The sequence below is a fragment of the Syngnathus typhle genome, linkage group LG14 (genome assembly GCF_033458585.1).
Source record: "Syngnathus typhle isolate RoL2023-S1 ecotype Sweden linkage group LG14, RoL_Styp_1.0, whole genome shotgun sequence".
In the NCBI taxonomy this organism is placed as follows: Eukaryota; Metazoa; Chordata; class Actinopteri; order Syngnathiformes; family Syngnathidae; genus Syngnathus; species Syngnathus typhle.
In genome coordinates, this window is record NC_083751.1 from 5684287 (window position 1) to 5708200 (window position 23914).

Below are 23914 nucleotides of genomic sequence, written 5' to 3' on the forward strand. Positions count from 1 at the left end.
TGTCGTTTCTCTGAGTGAGACAGAGGGTGAGAGAAGAAGGACAGACACGCTTGGTTTGGCTCAGTATTAGTATTCATAGTCATAGAGAGCTTTTATGGCCGTATTTTTCTCTTTATGTTCTCCGGGCCTGGGTGGCAGACAGCCCAGCCCGGCCCCCTCATATCTCTTTCTGTCTACTGTGTCGCTTTTTACCCCTCCACCAGCAGCAGTCCTCCCATCTTTTCCCGGACCTCCCCGATCGCTCTCCCTATCTAATGCCACACCAAACACTCACAACAGGTCGGGATGAGGGAAGCTCTCTAGTGACATCAAACTGTAAAAAGACATGTTTTTATTTCTTTTTATTTGGTTTGCAGGGACGCGTTCACCTTCCAATGGCTGCACTTATCTTGCGAGGATGCAAATAAGAGCCAGGGCCATTTGTGGCGACATTCTTCTTGGCTACTGACTCATTTGTTTCCTTGTAATGTATTCCTATGAAGCAAATCTGCTCGGATAGTGTTGTTTATATACCTGCTGCTCTCGATCCGTCTCATAAGGCAGGTACTTTTATATTGTCAAGCTGAATAATGTGTTTTGGAACATACCGCCCGAAAAGACTTCAGTGAGGTTGTTAATTGAGAGATTGAGAAAAGCTTGGGATGAATCCAAAGGGCAAAGCAGCAGCAGCAGCATTTGAATACAATTTTCAAGTCCGCCTGGCAATTATTGATTCGCTTTCACTTTCTCCCCATTTTTATCTTTCCAATTGAGACAACAAAGGCCATTCCTATAACGAGACACACAAGAATTTGCCAAGTCTGGATGAATTTGCCCAATCTTTGATGGATTTTCTTCACACGAACCGAGCAACAAAAACGCTGATTGATTGTAGCGTCGAAGCTTTATGACCCAGTAAAGCCTGAACGTTCATATACAGATATAACGCGACATCTCCGCCAAGCACGCCAGTAAAATTCAGACTGCGACCGTCGGCCATGAACATTCCGATGAGTCTTCTATTGTGGGTGGAATTGTTTAATTCCCGCATGACTATGAGGAACGTCTTTGAAATCCACTTGCCGCTTGAATCATCTTCCTGTCACAATAGTCCATCAATTTTTTCAGAGATAATGAGTTACGTTGAAAGAGTTGGCATTGATATTTTTTTTTTTTATGAAATATCAAATTGCGGACACTACTTAACTGGAACCAGCAGAGGCGCTGTTGAGTCAGGTAGTTTGCTGTCTAAAGATAGCAACGTGTCATTAGCTAGGGAAAGCTATATGCTAATGCTAGTACAACTCTTTAGGGCAACACTATTCTGAGTTTGGAAAAATCTGAATTTTTTCCCATCTCGAAAAATAATAATTGATGATTGCGGTCTAAAGATAACAACGTGTCATTAGCTAGTGGAAGCTATAGGCTAACGCTATGACAGTAGTCTGAGTTTGGAAAATTCTGAATATTTTCTCGTCCCTTAAAAAAATTAATTAAAAAAAATTTGTCAAATGGCCTCTCTGTACAATTCAAATATTTTGTCAACACAACATGGTGTCAACCAATCCACTGTTGTAGCTATAACTTGGTGTTGAAACACTTACACCAACTTGCACACACCAGACATAAAGATAAAACATTGAAGGAGGTTCATATACTCTCAGGGGATTTTTTTTCTCTCTTCCTCTGCACCTCTGGTCCCCATCTCTCTCAGCATTCCCTTTTGTAGATCGCCATGACAATATCTGAGCCACCCTCTTTCCTCCCCTGAGGCGCTGACGTCTACAGAAGCACACATCGGACCTGTTCAAATACGAACAAAAAACACTAAAAGGATGCTGCCGTTTTATTCAAAGTATTTTCTTATCTCCAGACAGAGACTGAAGGCACTTTGTTTGCCCCCCTTGCCAGTAGACTTTCTTTTTTTTTTTATTAGCTCCTGTAAAAAGTGGCTGCCTGAGAGCTCCAAGCAGTCTCTGCTGCCCGATGGGAAGGGAAGGGCAGGGCTGTGACGCTATTAGTCACCTCTGACACCGTGAAGACTTTACCTATAGACCTGATGGAAAGGGAGTGTAGATGAGAGACCTCCGGGTGGGGGAGGTCGAGCCACACTCTTAAGGTTGTGTGATCTGAAATCCACATGCAAGCCAAGTAAAAACATGCATGGATGTCATATTTTCCCTTCGGAGTTTTACTCGAGGTCACTGATGGTCGAGTGGTCCACTTTCCGGACTGACTTTTAGTTCCCACTCAGTCGCAGTGTGAATATAAGTGTGAATGCTATTCTGACACTATGGGCTTGATTTACTATGGTTTGCTTGTGCAAAAATGGGTTAAAAAAACGTGATTGCTCTCAGAAGCAGATGTGAAAGCTGATTGTTCTACCAAGCGAGGAGTTCATTTTCAACGGTCCAGTAGTACTGTATATACAAATAGATTAATTTAGCATGCACAATGTGATTTTTGCAGTGACTGAGACAAATTACAATGTCTGATTATGCCAGGGGAAGGAAAAAAAAAATGCGTTCATGTATATATTTTTGAAATACTGTGAACAAAAAGGTATTGCGTCATATTAGTGATGTAATTTTGGAGCTTTATAATGATCCATTTCAATGGCGGTGTATTTTTATCCGCTGAAACAGTCTCACGTAAATGGCTGCTAAGGGTCAGTGTCAGCCACAGTAACTTAACATCACTTAGACACTCATGATTGAATTTAATTCCTAATCCTGTCTACTATCGACGTTTGGGTAGCTAGCATGTCTGGGTGTGTGCTCACTGGGAGTGGATTCTCAAGAAGAGGCTTTTTTTGTGTGTGTGTGTGTGTGTGTGTGTGTGTGTTTATGTGGAGGGCGAGGAGTGGAGTGGGCACTGCGGCCATGTCTGCCTGGTTGCCTCTCTCGCCCCCTTATCACTGTGTTTGTACACCATGTGCCAAGATCCAATCAATAGCCTCTCCACCCATGGAGAGAAGAGAAGGTCAACGGCCACATTGGAGGTAAGCGGACAAAGAATGGAGACACTCGCACACACCAAAAAAAGTGCTACAAGCGTTTGAGACGCTTTCTTCCAGACATTCAGAGATGAGATGAGACCTTACAAGCATGGGTTGGCTTGGTGACACATCCTTTCAGTTCTGCTAACTCGGTGAATTGAAAGATTGGGTAGGGAGGGTGGTTGAGTAAAGCTCAGTTTTGTTTTGCTTTTTGTCGGCTCAGTGAATGAGGAACGCCATGTTGAGGAAAAAAAAAAGATGGCCCTGAGGTTTAGCTTTGGTCAGTGTTGCGCATCTTGTAGTTGTATATTTGTAAAGAAATTATTTTGTCATCAAAAGCTCTTTGTTATTGTTGTGTTCTTGCTTGAGGTTATATGGAACAAAAAGTGTCAAAATTGACAGTTACAAAAACTTGTTTTCTCTACTTTGAAGTGAGAAACTGGTATTTTTGGTGAAACCAACCTATATTATCCAAAAAACTGTCAAATCTAGACTTCCTACGTTTATTTTTACTTCCTCACATAAAATATTAATGATCAGTCAAAACGTTTCAAATTAAGAATAAACTATTATTTTATTATTAAAATAAACACGTTTTTTTCTCTAATCTACACATAATTCGTACTCATACGCTCATTTGAAAACTCATGTCCCTTGATCAGAAATATTTGCCCACCCCCTGGTTTCAACGATGGAGCAACCGTCCTCAAGTCACACGCGTCAGACTTCACTCGGAAAAACCAATGAAGTCACATCTCCAAGGACCCAAGATGTAACATGGCAGCGTTGACTGTGACAAATTGCCCGTTTTAATAACCGTAAATAATTAATGGCGGCGTTCTCCAAAAGCCGAGATCTTGACACGGCGCGCTCTCTTCAGTGAATGGCTCGGTGATTGGTTTGCAATGACGAGAGCCCTCCAGCTGGCGGCCTCCTACAAAGGCCAGCGCCTGAATAGCCAATCAGCTATTTATCATGTGGATGAGGTGATGACTGCCTCGTTAGACCACTTGATTGATGTGAACATCCTCTTTGTATTGTGCCAGTGAGCAGAAAGTGCATGGTGGCTGGATGCAAAGGGAATTGGAAATGGGGAGGGGGGGAAAAAGTTAAAAGAAGCAAATTGATATTTTCTATTCATTCATATGCAGACAGATGTCTTTGCCGAGAGGTACAGATGTGAGATGTTGAATGGCCCAAATACGGGGCGGTTTCTTCGCTTTGTTAGCTAGCATTCAAATAAACATAAGCAAGCTGGTGCTACTCAAGAAAACTCATCGAGAGTTTTTTTTTTTTGCTCTTTCAAACGTCTGACAGTTCACAAATGCCGTGGCTTAAAAAAATCAAACAGGCAAAAACAGCCAAGGCGTCTTTATTTAATCAGCGGCTCCGAATTTAATTCCACCCCGCGTTCTGTTTCCTAACATTAACATTAATATTTTTCCTTTCAGTTTTTTAAGCACAGTGCTGTCTCTTTGCCCGGGGTTGTTCTGCAGCATATAGCAGGTATTTGGATTTAATAAATAAAAAATAAAAAAAACAGCCCTCTTTATCATCTCATAATATGTTTATCACTGCCTCCAGCGCCTCGGCGACAGAATGTAGCATCATTACCGGTTTCTTGGCAGCCATTTGTTTTATGCTATTTTGCTTCATTAGTGACTGGCCTTTATTCTATCACACGCTTCTCAGATGCCGACCTCTCGTTTTGTTTATTGCTGTGATCTATAGGGAGTAAAAAAAAAAAAAAAAACATCAAAACTTTTGAGTTGTTTTCGGCCCAGACGGACAACTAAGAAGGATGATTCATCGTAGCGGCAGATAAGCAGGTTTACTATCGGCGGGACGTAGCCCGGCCGCTTATCTGCAACCGCTGGATCCCCTTCTGGATTCCCGAGGCTTTATTACGCATCACCGCAGTGGCATCTCTCTCCCTACCCGTTCCTCTGGCGATGAAAAGCGGCGTAATGAGGGAGAGGAGGTGAGGATCAGGAGTAGCTGGGGAGTGCATTAATCACGCTTGTAAAATATGTGCTTTGACGCCACAGGGCGGGAACGCGGATGCCTGCGGTGTGTTAAACTTTGCAGGTGTCCAAGGAGCGGGTCAATGGCATGCGGAGGAATTTGCTGAGATGAATAGATTAAAGTGTCACAGGTGAAGTTCTCTCGATATGATGGCGTGCTGACCCCTTGTTGACCCTTATTATAATGTTGGCGCCAAAGCATACAGATTTTGGATGATTCGCTCCGAGATAATATTTATTCAGGGAATTGCAATCTATTCGCACCTTAATGGCTTCGCGCAATTTCTCCCTCTGTTTGTCTTGACGCGAGAAGGACGAGAAGCTAATAGCGCGACGGGAGCGGACCTCTGTCAAGGTTGAACCAAGTTGTATTTTTTTCGTAGTTATGGCGTGTCATACCGGGTGTTCTCGATTTTATGGGGGTTCGGTTCCTACGACAACAACATAAAATTAGTTGACATAAATAAATAGGACCGTTTGCAGTTTATTGAAATCGAATGAACCCGGTTGTGTACTTTTTGTGTAAATCTTAAAATAATAAAATAATCAAATAAATAATTAACACAATAAACTATCATCTTAAAATATAATAAAATAAATAATAAAAATAAAATAAATAATTTACACAATGAACTGCATAATCAAGACAACATTCCTTGCCTTGTTTTATCGAAGACTTTAGTATGATGTTAAAAAAAAAACTATATATTAAGTACATGTTTGAATATATTTTTTTCCAATTTTTCTTGTGAGGTTTCATACTTTTTGTAGGATAACCTGCAAAACTCTCCAGACTATCAATCTCAGAGCAATTTGGTGAGTGATGGATAGTTGGCAAAGACAAAAATTGGACAGAAGAAAGATTACGTCTCCGAGTGAGCTTTGTGCTGCAGTCAGCAGACTCTTTCTGCGTGTCCCGCACCTTTAGGCCTCCAGAGGTTTTTCTATTGCCAACCTCGCAGCTGTTCCCGTCGTCGATCCGTCCTCTTCTGCCACTGGATATTTACTCCGCCCGTTCGCTAGATGATGCCGAGGAGGGAGCGCCGAGGTGGGAGCGCTCACTCCATCTCATTTGGGCGTCGCCGAGCTTCTCGTGTCCCTCGGGGGAAACAAAGAGGAGAAGCAAACAGATAGCATTCAAGGCTTTTAATAAATCAGAATACACCTATCTGACAGTGTAATTGCTTTCCATTGCCTGGCCCAAATTTACCAGCGAGCGAGAGGAAGGTGGCAAGGGTGGGAGGGAGAAAACAAGAGAGGGGGGAAAATGACAAGGAGAGGAATGCAGAGCGAGCTATACAGTAGATCATTTGTTCAGGGGGAAAGAATGAAAATTAATGAAAAGAGAGTTGCTGCCCCCCTCCCTCTCCCCCAAAAAGCAGCCATGCTTGAAATTCTCTTTGAGGGAAACCTAATTTGTTTTAAATGGGCAAAAAACATATTTCTAAGCAAGAAGGCTAGCGTGGAGCGTCCGTCTGTCTTTTTCTATCTTGAGGACGCCATGCTCTGAATATCTCAGCTGAGAAGAGGAAAACACAGGAGCCTGTTAATAACACCACTAACAGCATTCTCTTTCTACATGACTGCACGCCATTCTCCCCCCTAGAAAGTCAGAATACGTATCTGCTATGTGCCAAAGTTGTCCAAAGTTACTTGCAAAACAACAAGACCTTCTCACTTTCTCTAATCCAATCCAAATAGCTGAGAACGGGATTGATTTATGATTTTTTTTTTTTTTTTGAAACACATCATTTAACTCCTTCACTGCCATTGACGAGAATAGACGTCGATCATCACTTGGTACTCATGCTGCACATAGATAGTCTCCGCTTTAAAACTACCAAAACATAAAACTAGTTGAATGTTTTATCGCTGAAAACTGTGCCTTGTGCAAAAATTTATAGTCAACAAGACCCAAAGTGTTGCATGATCAGTACAAGACTTATTTGTCAATCTTAGACGGAGAAGATTGACTGGAGTCAATATGCCGAGTGATAAGCTGCATGAAGCCCGGAGCCAAGGTTGACAGACAGGTGACGGTTAAAGGAAATGATTGCGGACGTGCCGCGGCCGTCTCCTCGCTTTGAGTCGCTGACCTCAGCGCGCGACTCGCTCATGGGAATTGTCAATGAAGCGGGCCACATGACAATGAATCCTTGACCTCACTCCATGCTACGAGCTCTCAGCATCCACTTCTTCTTTGTCCCCCTTCAAGTGGACTCTGCTCGGCTATGAACGCTTTACTGTTCATTTTTCTTGCCACTTTTCCCTCTTTCCTCATGTGGAATTTCTTTCTCTACTCTCTCCACGTTCATTGGCCTTCCCCCTGAATGATTAAGTTCGGGTTCCGACTCTTCAAACCTCCCTCCGGCTCAGCCCCTCTGACTCAGACCAGCAGCTCGGCACAACCGACGGGGTCCTGGAGAGCGCCGATAACAAACTGGTCCAGCCAAGCGGCTGATCTTCCCACGCCTTCCCAAACATGGACCCACCTTGCTCGCTCATTCCGAACTCATCTTTTTTCTTCCACTCCCAATATGGACAAAGTATCTTTCTTTGTATTCTTTTTTGATTTTTTTTTACTTGGGTTGTGTGAGCGAGATGGATGCCGGTATCTTCGTGTCTCTTATAAGCCCCCATGCCTCTTCATCTGGACACCTGTGCACCTTTATATTATGATTTAGTGCCTCTGTTCAGTTGCTTGATTGTCTTGAGCAGGTCTCAGGCTCACTGAAAGAAATGTGGCCTGCTTTTCATCATAGCCTCAGCAGAACAGCGCATTGTCCATTGAAGAGCAAAAATCACAGGGGGAGTTTTCACAATGTCTGTTTTTCCCTCGCAATTTTCTAAAAAAAAAAAAAACATTTAATGGTGATTATAAATCCATTTTCCCTATTTTTGTGGTTCAATAACAATTTCCAAGAATTTTTATTTTTTGTTCAGTTTGCATTTGTTTGCCTCATGCTTTTGATATGTCATTAAAATGTGATGGACAGAATTTCAATGAAAGATCCCTGATGTAAAACCTGCATCAGGTTACTGTAATGAGTAAGCGAGTCTTGCGGGAAATTGCGGGCCTTGTTGTCGAAACTGTTGCAAATACGGGCGTGGCGTGTAAAAAAAAAAATACAAAATATGTATTTTTGGGTGAGTTTTTAGAAAATCGAAATTCTGCTACTCACAAAGTGTCACAAATTGGACAGCGCTCATTTATTCACTTCCAAAGTTTTCAGTGTCACTTGTCAAATGGCTCAAAGTAATCGATAGACTCCGAGCCATCTTTCCGAGTCACCGTCGTCAACACAACTGTCCATCATAAAAGACAGAAAATAAATGCATCCAGTCTGCTGCTTTGGATAATGGATAACTTGTGCTACTTATGCAGACCTGCATACTCAGTTCTAAAAGAAAGATCTCGACCCAATGAGACGGTTCTTTTCCAACGCCATTTTTCTTTCTCGGTTGCTGTGGAAACAGGTGAGCAGATTCCCCACTTCAGTCAGTTGCTAAATTTCACGGTTGGCGTCTTGCAGAAGCTACGGCGGTTATGCACTTTTACACACAGCGTATTGTCTTCAGGAGAATTTTCGTCTCTATTAAATTACAGAGCGGCGTAGGGAAAAGTGAGATCAAGGGTGAAGAAGGACAATAGGAAGGCTACTTAAAAATCCAAGTAACCTTTTGCGTTTTGAAACATGTCGGATAGCGATCCCCCTTATGGTCGGCCTTTTGTCAAGCTGTCAAAGTGCCTCCCGATGAATTCAGAACGATGCTCAAGAGGTAGCTGACGTCTTGTCCGAGCCTCTTCTGGTGTCCATCTTCTTTCTTTCATGGATCAATAGTTGTCTTTGTTTTGAATTCATTCCTCTTCACTCCTCTCCTTCCTCTCTTGTATTCATCTTTGACAGGGCAGCCCTAAATGTCTGCTTTAACTTGCCGCTCACAGCCTTCCTCAAAGCACATTTACATACACATCCATCACGCTGTCAAATGCAAAGGCATGACGCCATGTAAAATCCAGAATTGGATTATGGCCTTGTCTCATTCCTGACACCGACTGCTCTCGGCTGGCTGGCTGGCTGGCTGGCTGACTAAACTGTCCATGCTCAAGTCGAACAGCTTGAATTGTTAGCGCTGTGTGTCTTTTACCGTTATGCTTTATATCCACGACACATGTTTTACACACTCGATGAGCTCTCCGATAACACAGCGTTTTGAAAAACTTGACAGTCATACAGTTGAGCCGCTAACATCCTCATGTGAGAAAACTTTCTGTGTGTGTTTGCAAAGTGTATTTGGGAAAGGAAAAAAAAAACACACACGCACACTGCAGAAATATAAATCAAGCAAGGTGATGATAACTTTGGTCTTGACACGGCGATCCATCGTCTCGCCTCGGCACCAAGTGCTTTTTTATTTTAGCCAGCGGCGGCGAGAAGCAGCAGGCTGCCACTGAGAGGCTTTTTGACTAGCGTATAATTGTTTTGGGGTAATGAGCTGGAAAAAAAAAAAGGACAGAGAAAAGAGGGGGTAATGCAAGAGAGTGGGAACGCAGGAGCAATGACTATTATAGATGGCAAGATAAATAAAAGCACCACGGTAAACATGAGTCGCAAAACAAAAGGAGCAATTTGAGAGAGCACGTGTAATTACAGTTTGACCTCCCTTCCGACAACCCCTTTCATTGTAATGTGTAAAAAAAAAAAAGACTGTTCTGCATAATGAAGCTTGTTTACGTGCGCAGCGTGCAATCAAAAAAGAAGACTTCATTTAACTTTGCGACTGAGAAAGCTTATCCGGGGTGGAGCTTAGTTTAGGGTTAATTTCATTCACTTTTGAAGTTTCTTCTGAACCCAAGAGAAGAAAATTGATTATAATTATGCATTAAATCACAGATTAAACGGTTCTGGTGGGATTTGGCAGCGATACAAATGTCTGAATGTACTTTTTCTGCCCTTAATTCATCAAAACTTGATTAGATTCGACAGGTGGGTTTGGGACTTTTGAATTATTTGTTGCCATGGCCATTGTCAATATGTGGATTCACACCGAAACGAAACAAATCACATTTATACAATGTACAAATCTATGGTTATGAAAACGTGATGTTTTGGAGATTTTTTTTTTTTAGGTCATTCACTACCATTGACCGCTATAGACGTCAAAGATTCGTTTTAGTTAAGGAGCAAAGGAGGCCATAAGGAGGAAAAGATTGCATTGAATGTGATGTGAGCACATCTGCTTGTGTTCCCATTTCTTTGTGTTGCTTTATTTTATCTCCGCGGGCTGTTTTGTAAAAGAAGGTATCTCCCTCATGAATTTGAGGGCAAACCAAGGGCAAGGAGCAGCTCCCAGGTTGGACAGATAGCATTGATTTGAATCGAGCGAGCTCCGAGAGTGAGCGAAAGGGTCAGTTTGTCTTGCACGACCTTTCCACATTAAACTTACCACTCTTCCTCAGATCAAAATTACCACCTTCCATGGCGATGAGAATTTTAATTAGAACTCTGGGCTATCTCATCTCCGAGTGTGTGATGAGCTAAAAGACTAATTCCCGACCCCCCCTACCCACCCAGCACCGACGCCACTCTGTCTGTTATTTAATAGGCTCTTTGTTATCTATCTGCTTGGGTTTGCCAGGTACTTAGGGCCCCTCCATTGGAATATTAGGTATTCTGATGAGACGGGCTGCTGTGTGCTCCACGCAGATGCCGTCCGCTGTAATCAGCTCTCTCAAAAGAACAGCTCTCATATCTCCCGCAAATGTAGCCTTTTTTTTTTTTTTTGATTGCCAAATACAGAGCCGCAAATTGTTATGAACGAGAGAGATGTATTTACCGGCCGTATGAAAGACAGCGGCACCAAACAATTCAATTCCTTTCAGGTTGATTCACGGTGCCCGAATGCACTTTCCCGGATGAGGACGTTCGCTAATGGGGGGCTATGAATAGGATTCCAGTTCACCCCCTCTGAATAGGTTATTATGGGAGACAACTGTTCCGAATTGAAATTTTGTCGAAAGCGGGTTTCGTCCGTTTGACAACGTGCTTCAAGGACGACGAAGATGTAACCTCGGGAGAGATTGTGCGGCGACTCACAAAATCAATTCCAAATCCATGAGACAAACAGCATGTAGAGACGTTCACATAAAAACGGTCAACAAGTGTCAACAACCAGTCCAAAAGGATACAAGTGTCACTTCCAGCAGGTACGAGCGGGTTGAACAACCAAATTGTCCGACTTGCATTTTCTCTCCATCCAAATTTAATTTGTACTTTATTAACAGCAATGCACGCCTTAGCCTTCAACATGAAAATGCTGTGTTCAGCTGACACCTTATCCAATAACAAATTAATGAGCGTGCATAATAAGGGAAGGAAATGTTGTAGAAACACTTTTGGAGCTTAGTGTTGCTTGAAAAAGGATGGTTGTTAGTCGACAGCTAGTCGTGTTTATACTTCCTTTTGACCAAAAAGGAAATTATAGTACTTGGGCAGATGTTATTTTAGCATAATCGTATACGTGTGTATGCTGACTTTAGTTTAGCATGTTTCACTTACTTATGTCGCCCTCATCTCCCAGGAATAAAAAAAAAAAGAATATCCAAGAAGTAAATACAGGAAGTGAAAAAATCGACCACCCAAACTGACGCAAGTAAAGCCAAGCGGGATTTGCCGGACGACATTTATTCCCATGAACACTCCCCAATCACAAATTACGTGAATTTACAACATTCTAAAGCCCATTCCAGTAAGTCTGACACCTTATCAATGAAGTTCCACTCTATAATTAGTGCCTTAATCACCCTCCTAATTCAACTGCTCCACAGCCTATTACCCCACCCTGTCTCCTCTTCCACTTTGCTCTCCCCCAAAAAAAAAAAAAACCTGCCTTCTCATTCTCTTCGCCTTTTTCTAAATCTATGGGCTTCTTTTGCCCCCCTTTTATCCCGCGTCGCTCCTCAGTCCTCATCATCCCGCCAGCCCAACACCTCTGTCCTTCACCCATGTGGCTTCTCAAAGGGCCAAATGAGCGAATCCTTCTCATTAGCAGTGCATCGGTCCAACGTGCCTGGAGGGAGGCAAGCAGCTCAATTCTGAGCTCAGCAAAGCTCTTTGGACTCGATGAGATAGTTAAGCAATGAGGTTTAATACTCGATTGTGTGCGATGCGCCGATGGATGTATTAGCAAGGGAGGTGCTACAGAATAGATTAAGCTAGCAAAGTACACATCTGGAGCCTCTGCTTCACCGACATTATCATTATGTTGCTCGGGGTTGAGGTCGGCAACTTGAAATATTTGAATACCGTACGTGAAGAACTGCATCTTTTTACTCTTTGCACAGTTACGTCGCCACAGTGGAAACACAAAATGTCGCTTTTGCTTTTCTGTAATGTGATTTGTCCGAGCGAACCCCAAAACGCCCTCGCCACCTCAACCCTCTCATTAGCCCCTTCCCACCACACGTCCCCGGCCCCCCCTATGTCTAATTTCCACACTAACCCAATTAGCATCTCGTCAATAATGCTCAGCATTTCATTTTCCTGCTTTAATTAACAAATTCAATTTACTCAAAACTGCTGTGAAAACAAATTGAAAGCGGAGGAAATGAAAAGCCCTGAGCTTGAGTCGGAGTCGGGATGTAGCTAAGGTGATTACAGATGCGCCACTTTACTGTTTTCTTGTTTGTTTGACCTCAGGAGACTGTACAGCAGACTCCATGGCAGGAGAGGAGATCTTGCCACGGTTGACGGGGAACCGTGGTGATGCCCTGTGGTGTCTGTGAACATTCAGGACATTGGTGTATTAAATAATAATAATTGTTTGAATGAGCTAATCATAACAGGAGCTAAGGGCGTATACAAATGTGCAAATATGCTCAAAAAGAATTCACACGACAGAAAAAACAAAGCATTAAAGTTCATTTTGGTCCATGCCAATCAAATTTTTTTTTTTATGTCCACTTTGAGTCTTTTTGACCATTTAGGCCCATCGTGATTGTAGTTATCCAATATCCAATTCTGGTGTATGAATCAGTGACGAATTAGTTTTGAAAGCTTCATTGACTCAATGGAGAGCCGCTCGCTATGTATTGTGCAGAGTTAGCTTGGCTTATTTTTCAAGTACTGTCTGTGAAAAGCCCATTTATTTTTCTTCTTGGTCATAGGCTCTTGTGTTGAATCCTCACTGGGCCTTTTTTTCCCCTGTTGCAAAGATTTTTTTTAAATACTTGTTTTCATTTTGCGAGTTTGGGATTTTATAATTAGCGTAACGCCATCAAGGCAGTTAAGCTGCTTGACATGCTTCACGAGTCAGTCATAGACAGATGTAACGGAGGTCAAATATTTTTCAGCCTTGGTTAGTAAATAAACCAGAAGTACTGTTCTTTCATATGTGAGGCTCGGTCCATAGTGGCCCAATCATAGCAAGTCGTGTGAGCCACACAAGAATACCAATGGCATTAAGTCGGTATTGTTTCAAAAAAACTGAAAGACAATTCATCATTATTTGCTACATTCTCCAAAATGAAGTTTTCTTCTAAGAAATTGGAATGAATGTCTTTCTTGTAATCACTTGTCATCAATTTTCCTTAGCAATGCTAGCAATTGCCACTGCTATCAAAATAATCATTTTAAATTGCAAGAGGAAGCGGATGTTACATTTCCATTTTTAATTTTTTTTTGCATGTGTGTACACATTTCCTCTACTTTGAACATTTCGCTTCCTTCCGTCATTATTTTCACATCCTCATTTGCTCCCGTTCATATCGACCCCTCAATTCCCCCCGCTCATTTTAATACATGATCAGAAGTGAGCAGACATCTGGTCAAGGCGTGGACATCTGGAGAGGGCGTCGTCGCTTGTTTTAACACAAGCTCTCATCTCAACGAGGCGCTTTTGTTTGCATTTGCGTTTCTGCAGCGCGCCTTCAAACTCGTTGCCCTCGCTCTCCCGTTCTCTCTCTCCCGCCGCACGCAGCTAATTATTATTCCATTTAATTACCAGTCGCGCAGCAGTCCAGCCCGCTTCAGCTTTAAAGAACCATTCAGCACTCCATTTCGATACCTGATTAAACTCTGTTAAATGGAAAAGTTATGCCAAAGAAAATGCTTTAGTCACACAACATTTTGTTTCATTTCTTTTCTAATATGTCTCTCGCCGTCTGGTTACTTGAAGATAACGCCCGTTTGAATTTGTTTGGGGGTATATTGTAAATATGAAAATAAAAGTGTTTTGAAATGGGAGGGGGCGCTACGGCAACGAGAAGCAAACTGTGTCCGCAGCTTGCAAGTACACACTTTAATCCATAAAGGCAATAAACCGATAGGAACGTACACGTCGCTTGACCTTCAGCTCTAATTAGGTCCAGAGGAGAGATGGGTGAACTTTTCAACCTTACGTCTTGTCTATTGATACTCGGACGGCGTTGTCTGAATAACAGAACGATCAATAGAGTTGACTGTTGTGGACAGGTACAACATTTTTGAAACTTTGCAAGTCGGTTCAAATCCCATATGGACCAATCCCACTTTAATTTTCCCATCTCTCACACATGATTGAAGACTCTGTAATAAAAAAAAAGTGATGGAAATATAACAGTAGCAAGCCAAGGGTGTTTTTTAAACTTTACTACTGAGGATTTTCAAACCTTTAAAGAGTATTTCAATAGAGAAACCTCACAGTTATAGCGAGGCGACAGTGTTTTTCAGGATAATTCAAGTTTGGGCTGAATCGATACAAATGTAGTTTAGTTCGTCTTTTCATTGCAAATGGAATGCAATAATCAATGAGGCCTCATTTCACAAGAATCTTCCCAGTATTGTTGTTGATGCTCCATATCTAAAAAAAGAAAAAAGACATGAATCGGGTAAAATGAATGCGCTATTTGTATGATAACCTATTTAAGTGATCCTTTGCACTTTTGCTATCTTGTGCCTCTTCGACCGAGAGGTCATCGATTGAGCATTTCCAAATATACAGCAGGTTAGTACGCCTGCAGTATCAGGCAAAGGTCAATCATAACCCAGTGGGGAAATGATGATGGGACAGAGCCCTCCTTGCTCCGGGTGTGTGTGAGTCCAATGGTGTGGTAAGGGGTTCAAGAATGCTGGATCTTTGTCCTTAAGTCAATAATAGCTCCCTTGGTATCAATACGGCATCATTGATTATTTGCCAGGTCAAAGAGGAACCTCGCAAGATCGTACGTTAGCTGTATTGTTTGTGCTTTTATGTACTGTACAGTATTGACTCTCGGCTTGGAGTAAATATTTTCCCAGTTCTGTTTTTTTTGTCTCTCACACATTCCCAAAATATGCAATTTGCCCATTGATGTAAACATTTGTTGTTAATAGTTGCTGATCAGTTTGAGCACTATATTTATAAATACCGTAATTTTCGGACTATAAGTCGCGTTTTTTTTCATAGTTTGGTGGGGGGGCGACATATACATATATATGTTTTTTTTTCACTTTTTTGGGCATTTTATGGCTGGTGCGACTTATAGTCCGGTGCGACTTATAGTCCGAAAATTGCGGTAGTTATATATATATATATTAATATCTTGCCATGCTGTGTAACAGAGCACCTTGAGTTCCTACAGCACTTTCTGTTTTACATTTTGAAATTTATGGATCATCACGTAAGCATGCCCTCTATTTGACCAATGCTTTCTTTCCCCGGGAGTTCTTTTTCTGTCTGTCTCCAGATGATCTACGGTGTTAGCCAACATAGCAGGGCTCCTGGCTGGCGGTGTCTAGCAGCAGACTCTGATCTATATGCCCCCACTAACTCCCAGTAAAACAAAAGAATTGATTTGAAAATGCTTCCACTTGTCTCTAAATCTACGCATGGCTTAGCGCTACCCTACAGTGTTGACCAGCTCGCTGAGTACACAGACGGACAGATCCCTGATATCTTTGACTGGCCTTACCGTGGTTTCCTTGCTTCTTTTTGGACTTTTATTGGTAGTTCTTTAGAGTTCTTGACATCGGAACATCTTCGCAGGTAGGTAGGTAAATGGTAATAAAACATGGATTGACAAAATGAAAGTGGGCAAGGGGTTGATCCCTGTGGCAGCCCTGTTGGAAGCTTTTTGTCTGCAGTTGTTGGGGTTTACCCTTCTTTGGTATATTTGAACTAAATCACAACACAGCAGCAGACGTGTCTCAGAGACTCACTCCGACCCGGCTTGAGCGCCCTTTTACAATGCTGTCAATGCTGCCGGGGTCACGGATTGCCAAGTCTGGTTGCAAAGCCGGAAGTCGAACAGCAGGGCTCGAGCTCATTTCATCTCATAAGGAACAAATGCGGCACAATGGCTCAATTTATGTTCCCCTCAGCCCTCTTATTATTGCCCACCTTGTATCCAGGTGATATTTTACGATAGCAAAGAATATCTTATTTTCTCCAGGCTGACCTTAGTTGTCCTTCTATCATTGCCATTGCTCTCCTAATATTAAGCCTTTATCTTTCCCCACGGCTGCTTCGTCTCCTGATAGAGAAGCAAGCGTCCACTTGAAACATTTATTAGCACTTTTAGACCCGCTAACAAAATAATTTCATCAACATACAGTAGGTAGAATTCTGGATTTTTCAATCTCAGTGGAATGTTCTCAAATCAACCGTCAACTCCAGTTTGTCGGTGGGATATTGATAACACCGAGCGTATTAGCGAGGCCAACTCCAAGGCCGCCCGAGCTGTAGAGCGTGGCACCTGGGGGCCATTTTGTTATAATCTGCTTGACAACGCTGCGCTATAGGCCATAATCAGCCAGGTGCACCAGTTATTGCCTTCAAAGTCTGAGGATTAGAAAAGAGACAAGTGGGGGCGGCGCGGTCGTAAAGCCTCGACCCCACGGGGTGACGGACAGCTGGAGGAAGGCCTTCTCACGGCCATCTCACCTGCTTTTTCTAATTGCTCTTCATAAATGCGGAATGAATTCATGATGGAAATGAATCACGCTTTAGTGTGAGTCACTGTGAATATCGCCTTCATCGATATTCGGGCGCTAAGATAGCGTAAGCGACATGTATTATCTATGTAGCTTTTAAAAGGAGCTGGAGAGAGGTCGGCCAGGCCCTCGTGCAGGTGGCCATAGGTAGCCTTTGCCTCCGTTGGAGAAAAGACGGCTCTCGGCTCTCGCAAGAAATAAATCTTTCATTTGGTTTTGTTGTATTTTTAACCAAGGGCTTCTTGGTCACGCAACAGCGAGCCCAAGCTCCGCCTCCCCTCTGCTCCCGTCCACTCTATCCTCTCAGCATCGACAGCGATTTAGATAACATTTCGGCTAGCTACTTTCTTGAACAAATGAGCCAAAAAAGTCTTCTTTTTTTTCCCCCCTCGACTTGAAGTGACATTTTACAACAGAATCGACCGATTGTGTTATAGAGATTAGATGTTTTGGACCTACAGGAAAATACTTTTTATACCACCACAATGAGCACAATGTAAAAATGAAGTCTGGACTTTTATCTGTATCGTATTTAAAAGAGAGTCAACAGGATAAAGATTTTTTTTTTTTTGCTTGTTCTTCCAACACTTTTGATATTGTCTTTTCTCTTAAGAATGCACCAAACTTTAGATTTCCTATCATTATATTTTTGAAATGGAAGTAGGTAGTTTGCATAAATGGCTTTCATTCCTGACCGGCAAAATTCAAATTTTCTATGATTGCTTTGCTTCAAACTCGGTCTTGTGGTGGATCCTAAAAAGTACAAATGCTTGTGCACTTAAGTGTAGCATTTTGCTATGTGCCCTCATGCCTCTGACATCATCTCATAGATGACTTTAGTGGGCCAGGCAGTTGAACCATGAGAGCTTGTTGAGCCCATGAGCTCATCCTTACCTCATTTTCCTACCCCCCTTTGTTACCGACACGACAGAGAATGACTAAGACGGGCCAAAATGGGAGCTGTAAAGTGCTGCCGATCTCGTGTGTGCGTGTGTGTTCATGTAATATAGTGGGATGTTGTCACCATACACACTATTGCTCAGCGTTCAAATGGAGGCATTGATCTCAAAGATGGATGATGACTAAGATATTTTTATTTTCCACAACTCCATTGACTGTGTGTGCGTGTGTGTGTTTGTTTTAAACTAAAATAAAAATAAGTAATGGGAAAAAATAAACATAACATTATGTTATGACGGATCGCTTTTTGGGTTGATTGAGTTTGAATATTTGAAGTACAAGCATCTTTTTTATTATTTACAAATTATATTCCATTGCATTTGAAAGGCTTCGGAGACAAATTAACATGACTGATCTGATTAATTGTTCTTTTTCTAGAAAACCATTGGGTTGTCCGAGTCATATCAGAAAACTATTTATTTAACTAAACAAAAATTCCAATTTATATGAAACAGTGATTATAGATGCAAGTGGAGAATGTGATGGCAGCATTCGTAGAGAAACCAAGCAGTTTGTCTTTTAGTCAGAACGTCAATTTTCATTGGTTTTAACTCTCTTGCAAAATTGCGTCTTTCTACTTATGGAGCCACGGATCGAACTTTATCAGGCGCCGCATTAATAAACATCCAAGAATAGAAGCGCTGCTCTAGGCTTGATTGGGAAAATAAATCCATGTTTTTATTACAGCTTTAGAACACGGACGCCTTAAAATACTGAAGTGAGTTAATTGTGCTTAATATATCTTCATTTAGTTTTGTAGAGTATGTTAAATTCAGAAATACAGTCTAGTTCATTTGATCAGCTTGCATACAATTTTATTTACATCCACCAGAGGGTGCTAAAGAACGTAAATGAGTATCAACTTCTCACAAGTTTGAGTAGTTCCTGCTGTGACCTTTGGGACTTGGTGATGACCTGCGTGCTCTGCCTGGGCGAATTAACCGCCTGACCACTTAAAATTGTGTTTTAGGAAAAGAATGAGAGTCAGTAAATGGAAAAGTGTGTGTGTTTCTTTCTACATTTGTCTCATTTGTATGTGTATAACTATCTCCCAGTCCTTTTTAAAATCTTGTTTGGTTCATTTTTTTTTTTTCTTCTCAAAATGACCAATAAGCTCATATCTTCCTTCTCATTGTTGTTATGCACGCAACTGCTTTTTATTGTCTGAGAATTCCTTTACAATTTGGATTCCAACAGATTCATACATGTCATTAAATATTTGGCTGTTTACAATTTTTTTAAAGGCAATAATTTCAATTGTTCAAGCAAGCACTCGTGCGTGCGTGTGCGCGAGACTGAAAGGAGTGCGGACAGAGCGTGATCTCCGCTCACACGCCGCCGGCTTGTTGTGTATCTCATGTTGTCACAGTGACCTCTGCTGCTTGCTTGGTCACCCAGCCAGCTTCCATGTGGCTCTGCACATCACATGCCAAGAGTCATTTTTTTACCCCCATGTGTTATAAATAAATAAAACATGACTTTATTTCTAGTCGGATTTTAAATGTATTTAGTAAAAGAAGCTCATTTTTAATGCCACTGCATGCAAGAATGAGATAGCAAAGTCAATGAACCTGTGTGCCACTTCTTTCCCATATTACACGCCATAAGTCTCTCTTTGTAAGAGCCTCCACTAGATACTAAATGAATGTTTAGTCAGCCATCAGCATGTTCCACTTGAGGCGTGCATGTGAGGCGAGAAGGACTCCGAGTATTCCATAAGTGTCTCTTTGCTTTTCCCTCCGAGCAACTGGTTAATGTGCTTGGATGTAAATGATGTGTAGCTTTGACCGCGACCTAGCTAGTGTGACACACACACACACACACACAGTTTCTTGGATATCTTCTTTCCTGAGGGACTGTTGGTTCAAGAGGGTTGAGGTGTTGATTACTGCAGTGCTCGCTCGTCAAGTGTGCGTGTGTGTGCGCGTGCCAGTGTGTGTGTGTGTGTATCTTCATGTGCCACCTTCCATCTTCTCCTTTGAAATCACTTATCTGACACACACTAAATAAAGTTAGCTAGACTACTTTCAACTTTAGCATGCTTCCTCATACAGTCCAAATATAAAAACAAAATATGTTTCCCAAACCATCTCATAGAAATTTCGTTTCTTGATTCGGATGATTCATGATCATGTGATCATTAACGGTTAACGGATGTTTTTGCTTCCTTTCAGCAACAACGACAGCTGGACCTGTTAACCATCACCAATTGTGGTAAGTCTTTGCCATTTTTATATTTTACCGAGTTATAGCCTCAGACACTCGCCCCAAAAACAAAATGTAATTTTTTTGGGGCACAATGTTGGATGAGACAAAATCATCCGGATCTAGATATATGTTTTAAAAAAGAACATACATTTATTATTATGTGAAACCACTTGCCCCCTCCCACAATTTTTTAATTTTTTTTAAATTCAGTGGTGATTTTATACATTTGACACCCTGGCATAACTAGCACATGTTTTTCTGTTGATTCAACGTGAAAACACAACACAAAGCCCCTCCATTGCTCTCCAGTTGTGAGAGAGGCACCGATGTGGAGAGTAGCATGAGCAGAAGTTTGCAAACTCAGAGCGGCGAACCAGATGGGGATGGCAAAGGGATATAGAGAGACCCATATGTCCAAAGTATCTGTGAGATCTAATGTGCTTTGATTAGAATCACGCACACGTGAAGCTCTTGCGGCGCAGGTTAATTTGGGGGGTTTACGTTGCAGCTGTTCTTACAGACGGCACCGATGCCAACGTTGGCTGGTCTTCACAGCTCGACAGAGGGCGGCCACAGTGAGACATGAGGTGGGAAGGAATGAAAGAAAAACATGAGGGAAGGCTTAAAAGTACTCAAACACCTTTTATGGCTAAGTGAGAAGAAGAAAAAAAGACTTTGTGTTGGATTACACTTTTTTTTAACATCTGAGTTGTCAGTTTGTGTCTTAACACGGAAATTTATGGGTGGCTTTGTGGTAGGGTGAAAGAATGAATATCTGTTGAACAAAGGTGCCAAGCTGCTGAATTTAAATTGAAGGATTTAGTTTCTTCTTTCTCAGAAAGATTAAGCAGAAATCAGTCACTTGTAGTTGAACTAAGTTGGAAGATGATGGAAGAAGCTCCAGTCATTCGAATTTTTACTTCAGAATCCGATTTGACCTCCACTACACAATTTGCTTACTTACTTGGCATCGATGACCGAGCTAATCTATTGCTACTGCAGATTAGAATTGAGTGAGGCGAAATAGTTACCATTACCTGATGAGAAGTTTGAAAGCAACAATGTGTGTTTTCAAACAACACTAACAATGACACAGTCAATACTTGAGCGCCAATTGTTTACCCTTTTTCGCAGCACAGTTTGGTAGATTTTTATCCATAATGTAAATCCATTTCATGAATTAATAATTGAAACATTTGCTTTTTCTGGGTGGGTTGTGTTGTGGCTGTTAGAAACATCATCTTAGCCCAATGCGCTTATTTCTTTGTGATATGATATGATTTTGAAGTTTCATAGCCAATTTTAGCATTTTCAGTATCATGTATCCTATCCGCACCGGTCTGTCCATCCATCCATCCATCCATCCATCCATCCATCCATCCATCCATCATCAATCTATCCATTCCATCATCCCACCAGCCACCCACCCTCCCAATATCCATACATCCATCATGCATCCATTCCATCATCCAATCCATCCCTCCATCCATCCCTTCACCCAAATCCATCCATCCATCCATCCATCATCAATCTATCCATTCCATCATCCCACCAGCCACCCACCCTCCCAATATCCATACATCCATCATGCATCCATTCCATCATCCAATCCATCCCTCCATCCATCCCTTCACCCAAATCCATCCATCCATCCATTTCCCAACCATTCACAAGGCCACGTGATTTCATGGTATTATATTTATGTCTTCCCCTCATGTGGTCTTACCCATCATCAGCCCACCCTTTCTCATCTTCCCACTGTAGCGTCGAGTCGACAGCAGGAGGGATCACCGGGGGCGAACAAACTTTATTACCGCCGTGGCTAACATGTGTTCTCCATTGTGTTCATTTGACTAGCCAGTAAATAGTCTGGCACCTAATTGACAATCTCCAAACATACAGGCTTTGTGAACGTAGCACGCCATGTCTCCACCGTCTACCTTCTCAGTGTTATTTCCCACACTCATCCGGGCGCCACCCACACAGAGACCCACTCAAACCTCTCTCGACCCTCCTTAATTGGACACTTGAGCGGCACGCGGCTGCATCTGGCTTCTGTTGAACACAGCCTGACATTTCAGACCACTGACCTTTCCAGCCCCGCCACAACTAAATAATGATTAGTCCCGGCAATGCTTTTCACCACAGCAACAGCAACACAAATTAACTGCCGCCGGACACACACGCGGCAACAAAAACACCTGAACGCTTTGTCTTCTCGCAGTGAGAAAATGGGGTGCGGACATTGATTTGAGAGGCCATTGTCATTGTTTTGGCCCATCGATTAGATTGTCCTTTTCCATATGTGCAGTTGGCGCACAATAATGTGTTGTTGTAAATCAACTCGGCTCGCCGCTCTTTAGTCTCTCCTTTCGCCTTTTATGCGCTCTCAGCATTACGGCAGAGAAAAAAAAGGTCAATCATATTCATGAAATCCGGGCAGGTTTGAGAGGACGCTGGCACGTGAATGCAGCATGTGAGCAGCCAATGCAATGACGGAGATTACTTAAATGTTTTGCTTTTTTATTTTGCTCTCACAGGAATGGAATCATTTTTCGGGCCAGCAATAGGGGACTATCATGTTTGTTTGTTTGTTTGTTTGTTTGTTTGTTTTACAACCGTAAAGTACACAGTAGCAGCCCACAAGAAGAATATTAAAACACAAATCAAAGTATAAATATTTGCAGAGACGCATTTTATGTGGAAAATGGATATGAATATTACATGCTATATATGTAGATGTAAATGGAAGAATTCATGCATAAATTCATACAGTATCTACACTGAGCAAAAGTGAACGGCTGCCAGTGCTGTAAAAAAAAAAAAAAAAGCATTAGCAACATTGCCACGTTAAACTCCTCTTATTGTTGCATCGTTTCCCCATGTTCAAGCTCGTCAAACAGATAATAATTATCAGAAAAAGATCACCCAAGTAAACATAAAAAAGTGATTATAAGTCTGTGTGAATTAGTAACCTGCATGTCGTCTAGGCCCTGAAGAAGCAAAGCAGCCCCAGAGCATCATCAGTCTATAGAATATTCTCTTAAAGTTCTTGTGCTATTTTTCCTGGTTTTTTATTGTGTTTTTAGAAACATCTTTTCTAACATCTAAAATGTTTTTGATAATCTTAAACAGTGATGAAACTGCAAAAACTAAATATTTGACAAGAGGCCAAAAATATACAATTGGCAGCAACAATCCTAAATGGTGTATACATGGTGATTAATGTATTAACTATCAACAGTGGAACAACAACAACTGTACATAAAAATAAATAATATCGAAACAATTTTCCCAGGCTATTGAGAGCGGCGCTCATTTGAACCTTGTTCATTAGAGCTTTCTACCCGCAGATATGCTTTTTGTTCCTCGCTTTGTTTCTCCAGGCAGACCTTATTACGCTGAGGTCACGCTCGCAACCAGCCGACTGCTGAAATTCAACGGCGCCGTCTGGATTTTTCACATTACTTTTGTGTAACAGCGGGAATGAGAACAATACAGTGGGACGCGGATCTCACATTTGCCACACGATCGGAAACGCAATCACTTTAGCCGTATTGTTACCATGGAAACAGCATCGGGTGACAAATTGTAACTTCAAAGTGGGTCACCACGGCTCCGACGGCGTTCACGAGATGCTACAAAACAAGTCGGATTGTAACATATATTAATTGTAAAACCAAAACGACTAAAAAGTTTCATTTACTCACAAATTATTATTTCAATCTAAAAAAAAAAACACGATAGCGAGATACAAAACCTCAAATTGCTTCAGATGGTTGTATTTTAACCAT

General features: G+C 41.8%; 1 protein-coding gene across 1 annotated transcript in view; it reads left to right on the forward strand.

Moving 5' to 3' along the window:
* Positions 1 to 23914, forward strand: part of agbl4 (AGBL carboxypeptidase 4) — a 162447-nt gene that overhangs the window by 88112 nt on the left and 50421 nt on the right. Inside the window, exon 6 of the mRNA XM_061297509.1 lies at positions 20087 to 20126. Coding sequence (XP_061153493.1) covers positions 20087 to 20126 — 40 coding nt within the window. The remainder of the gene's footprint in view (positions 1 to 20086; positions 20127 to 23914) is intronic.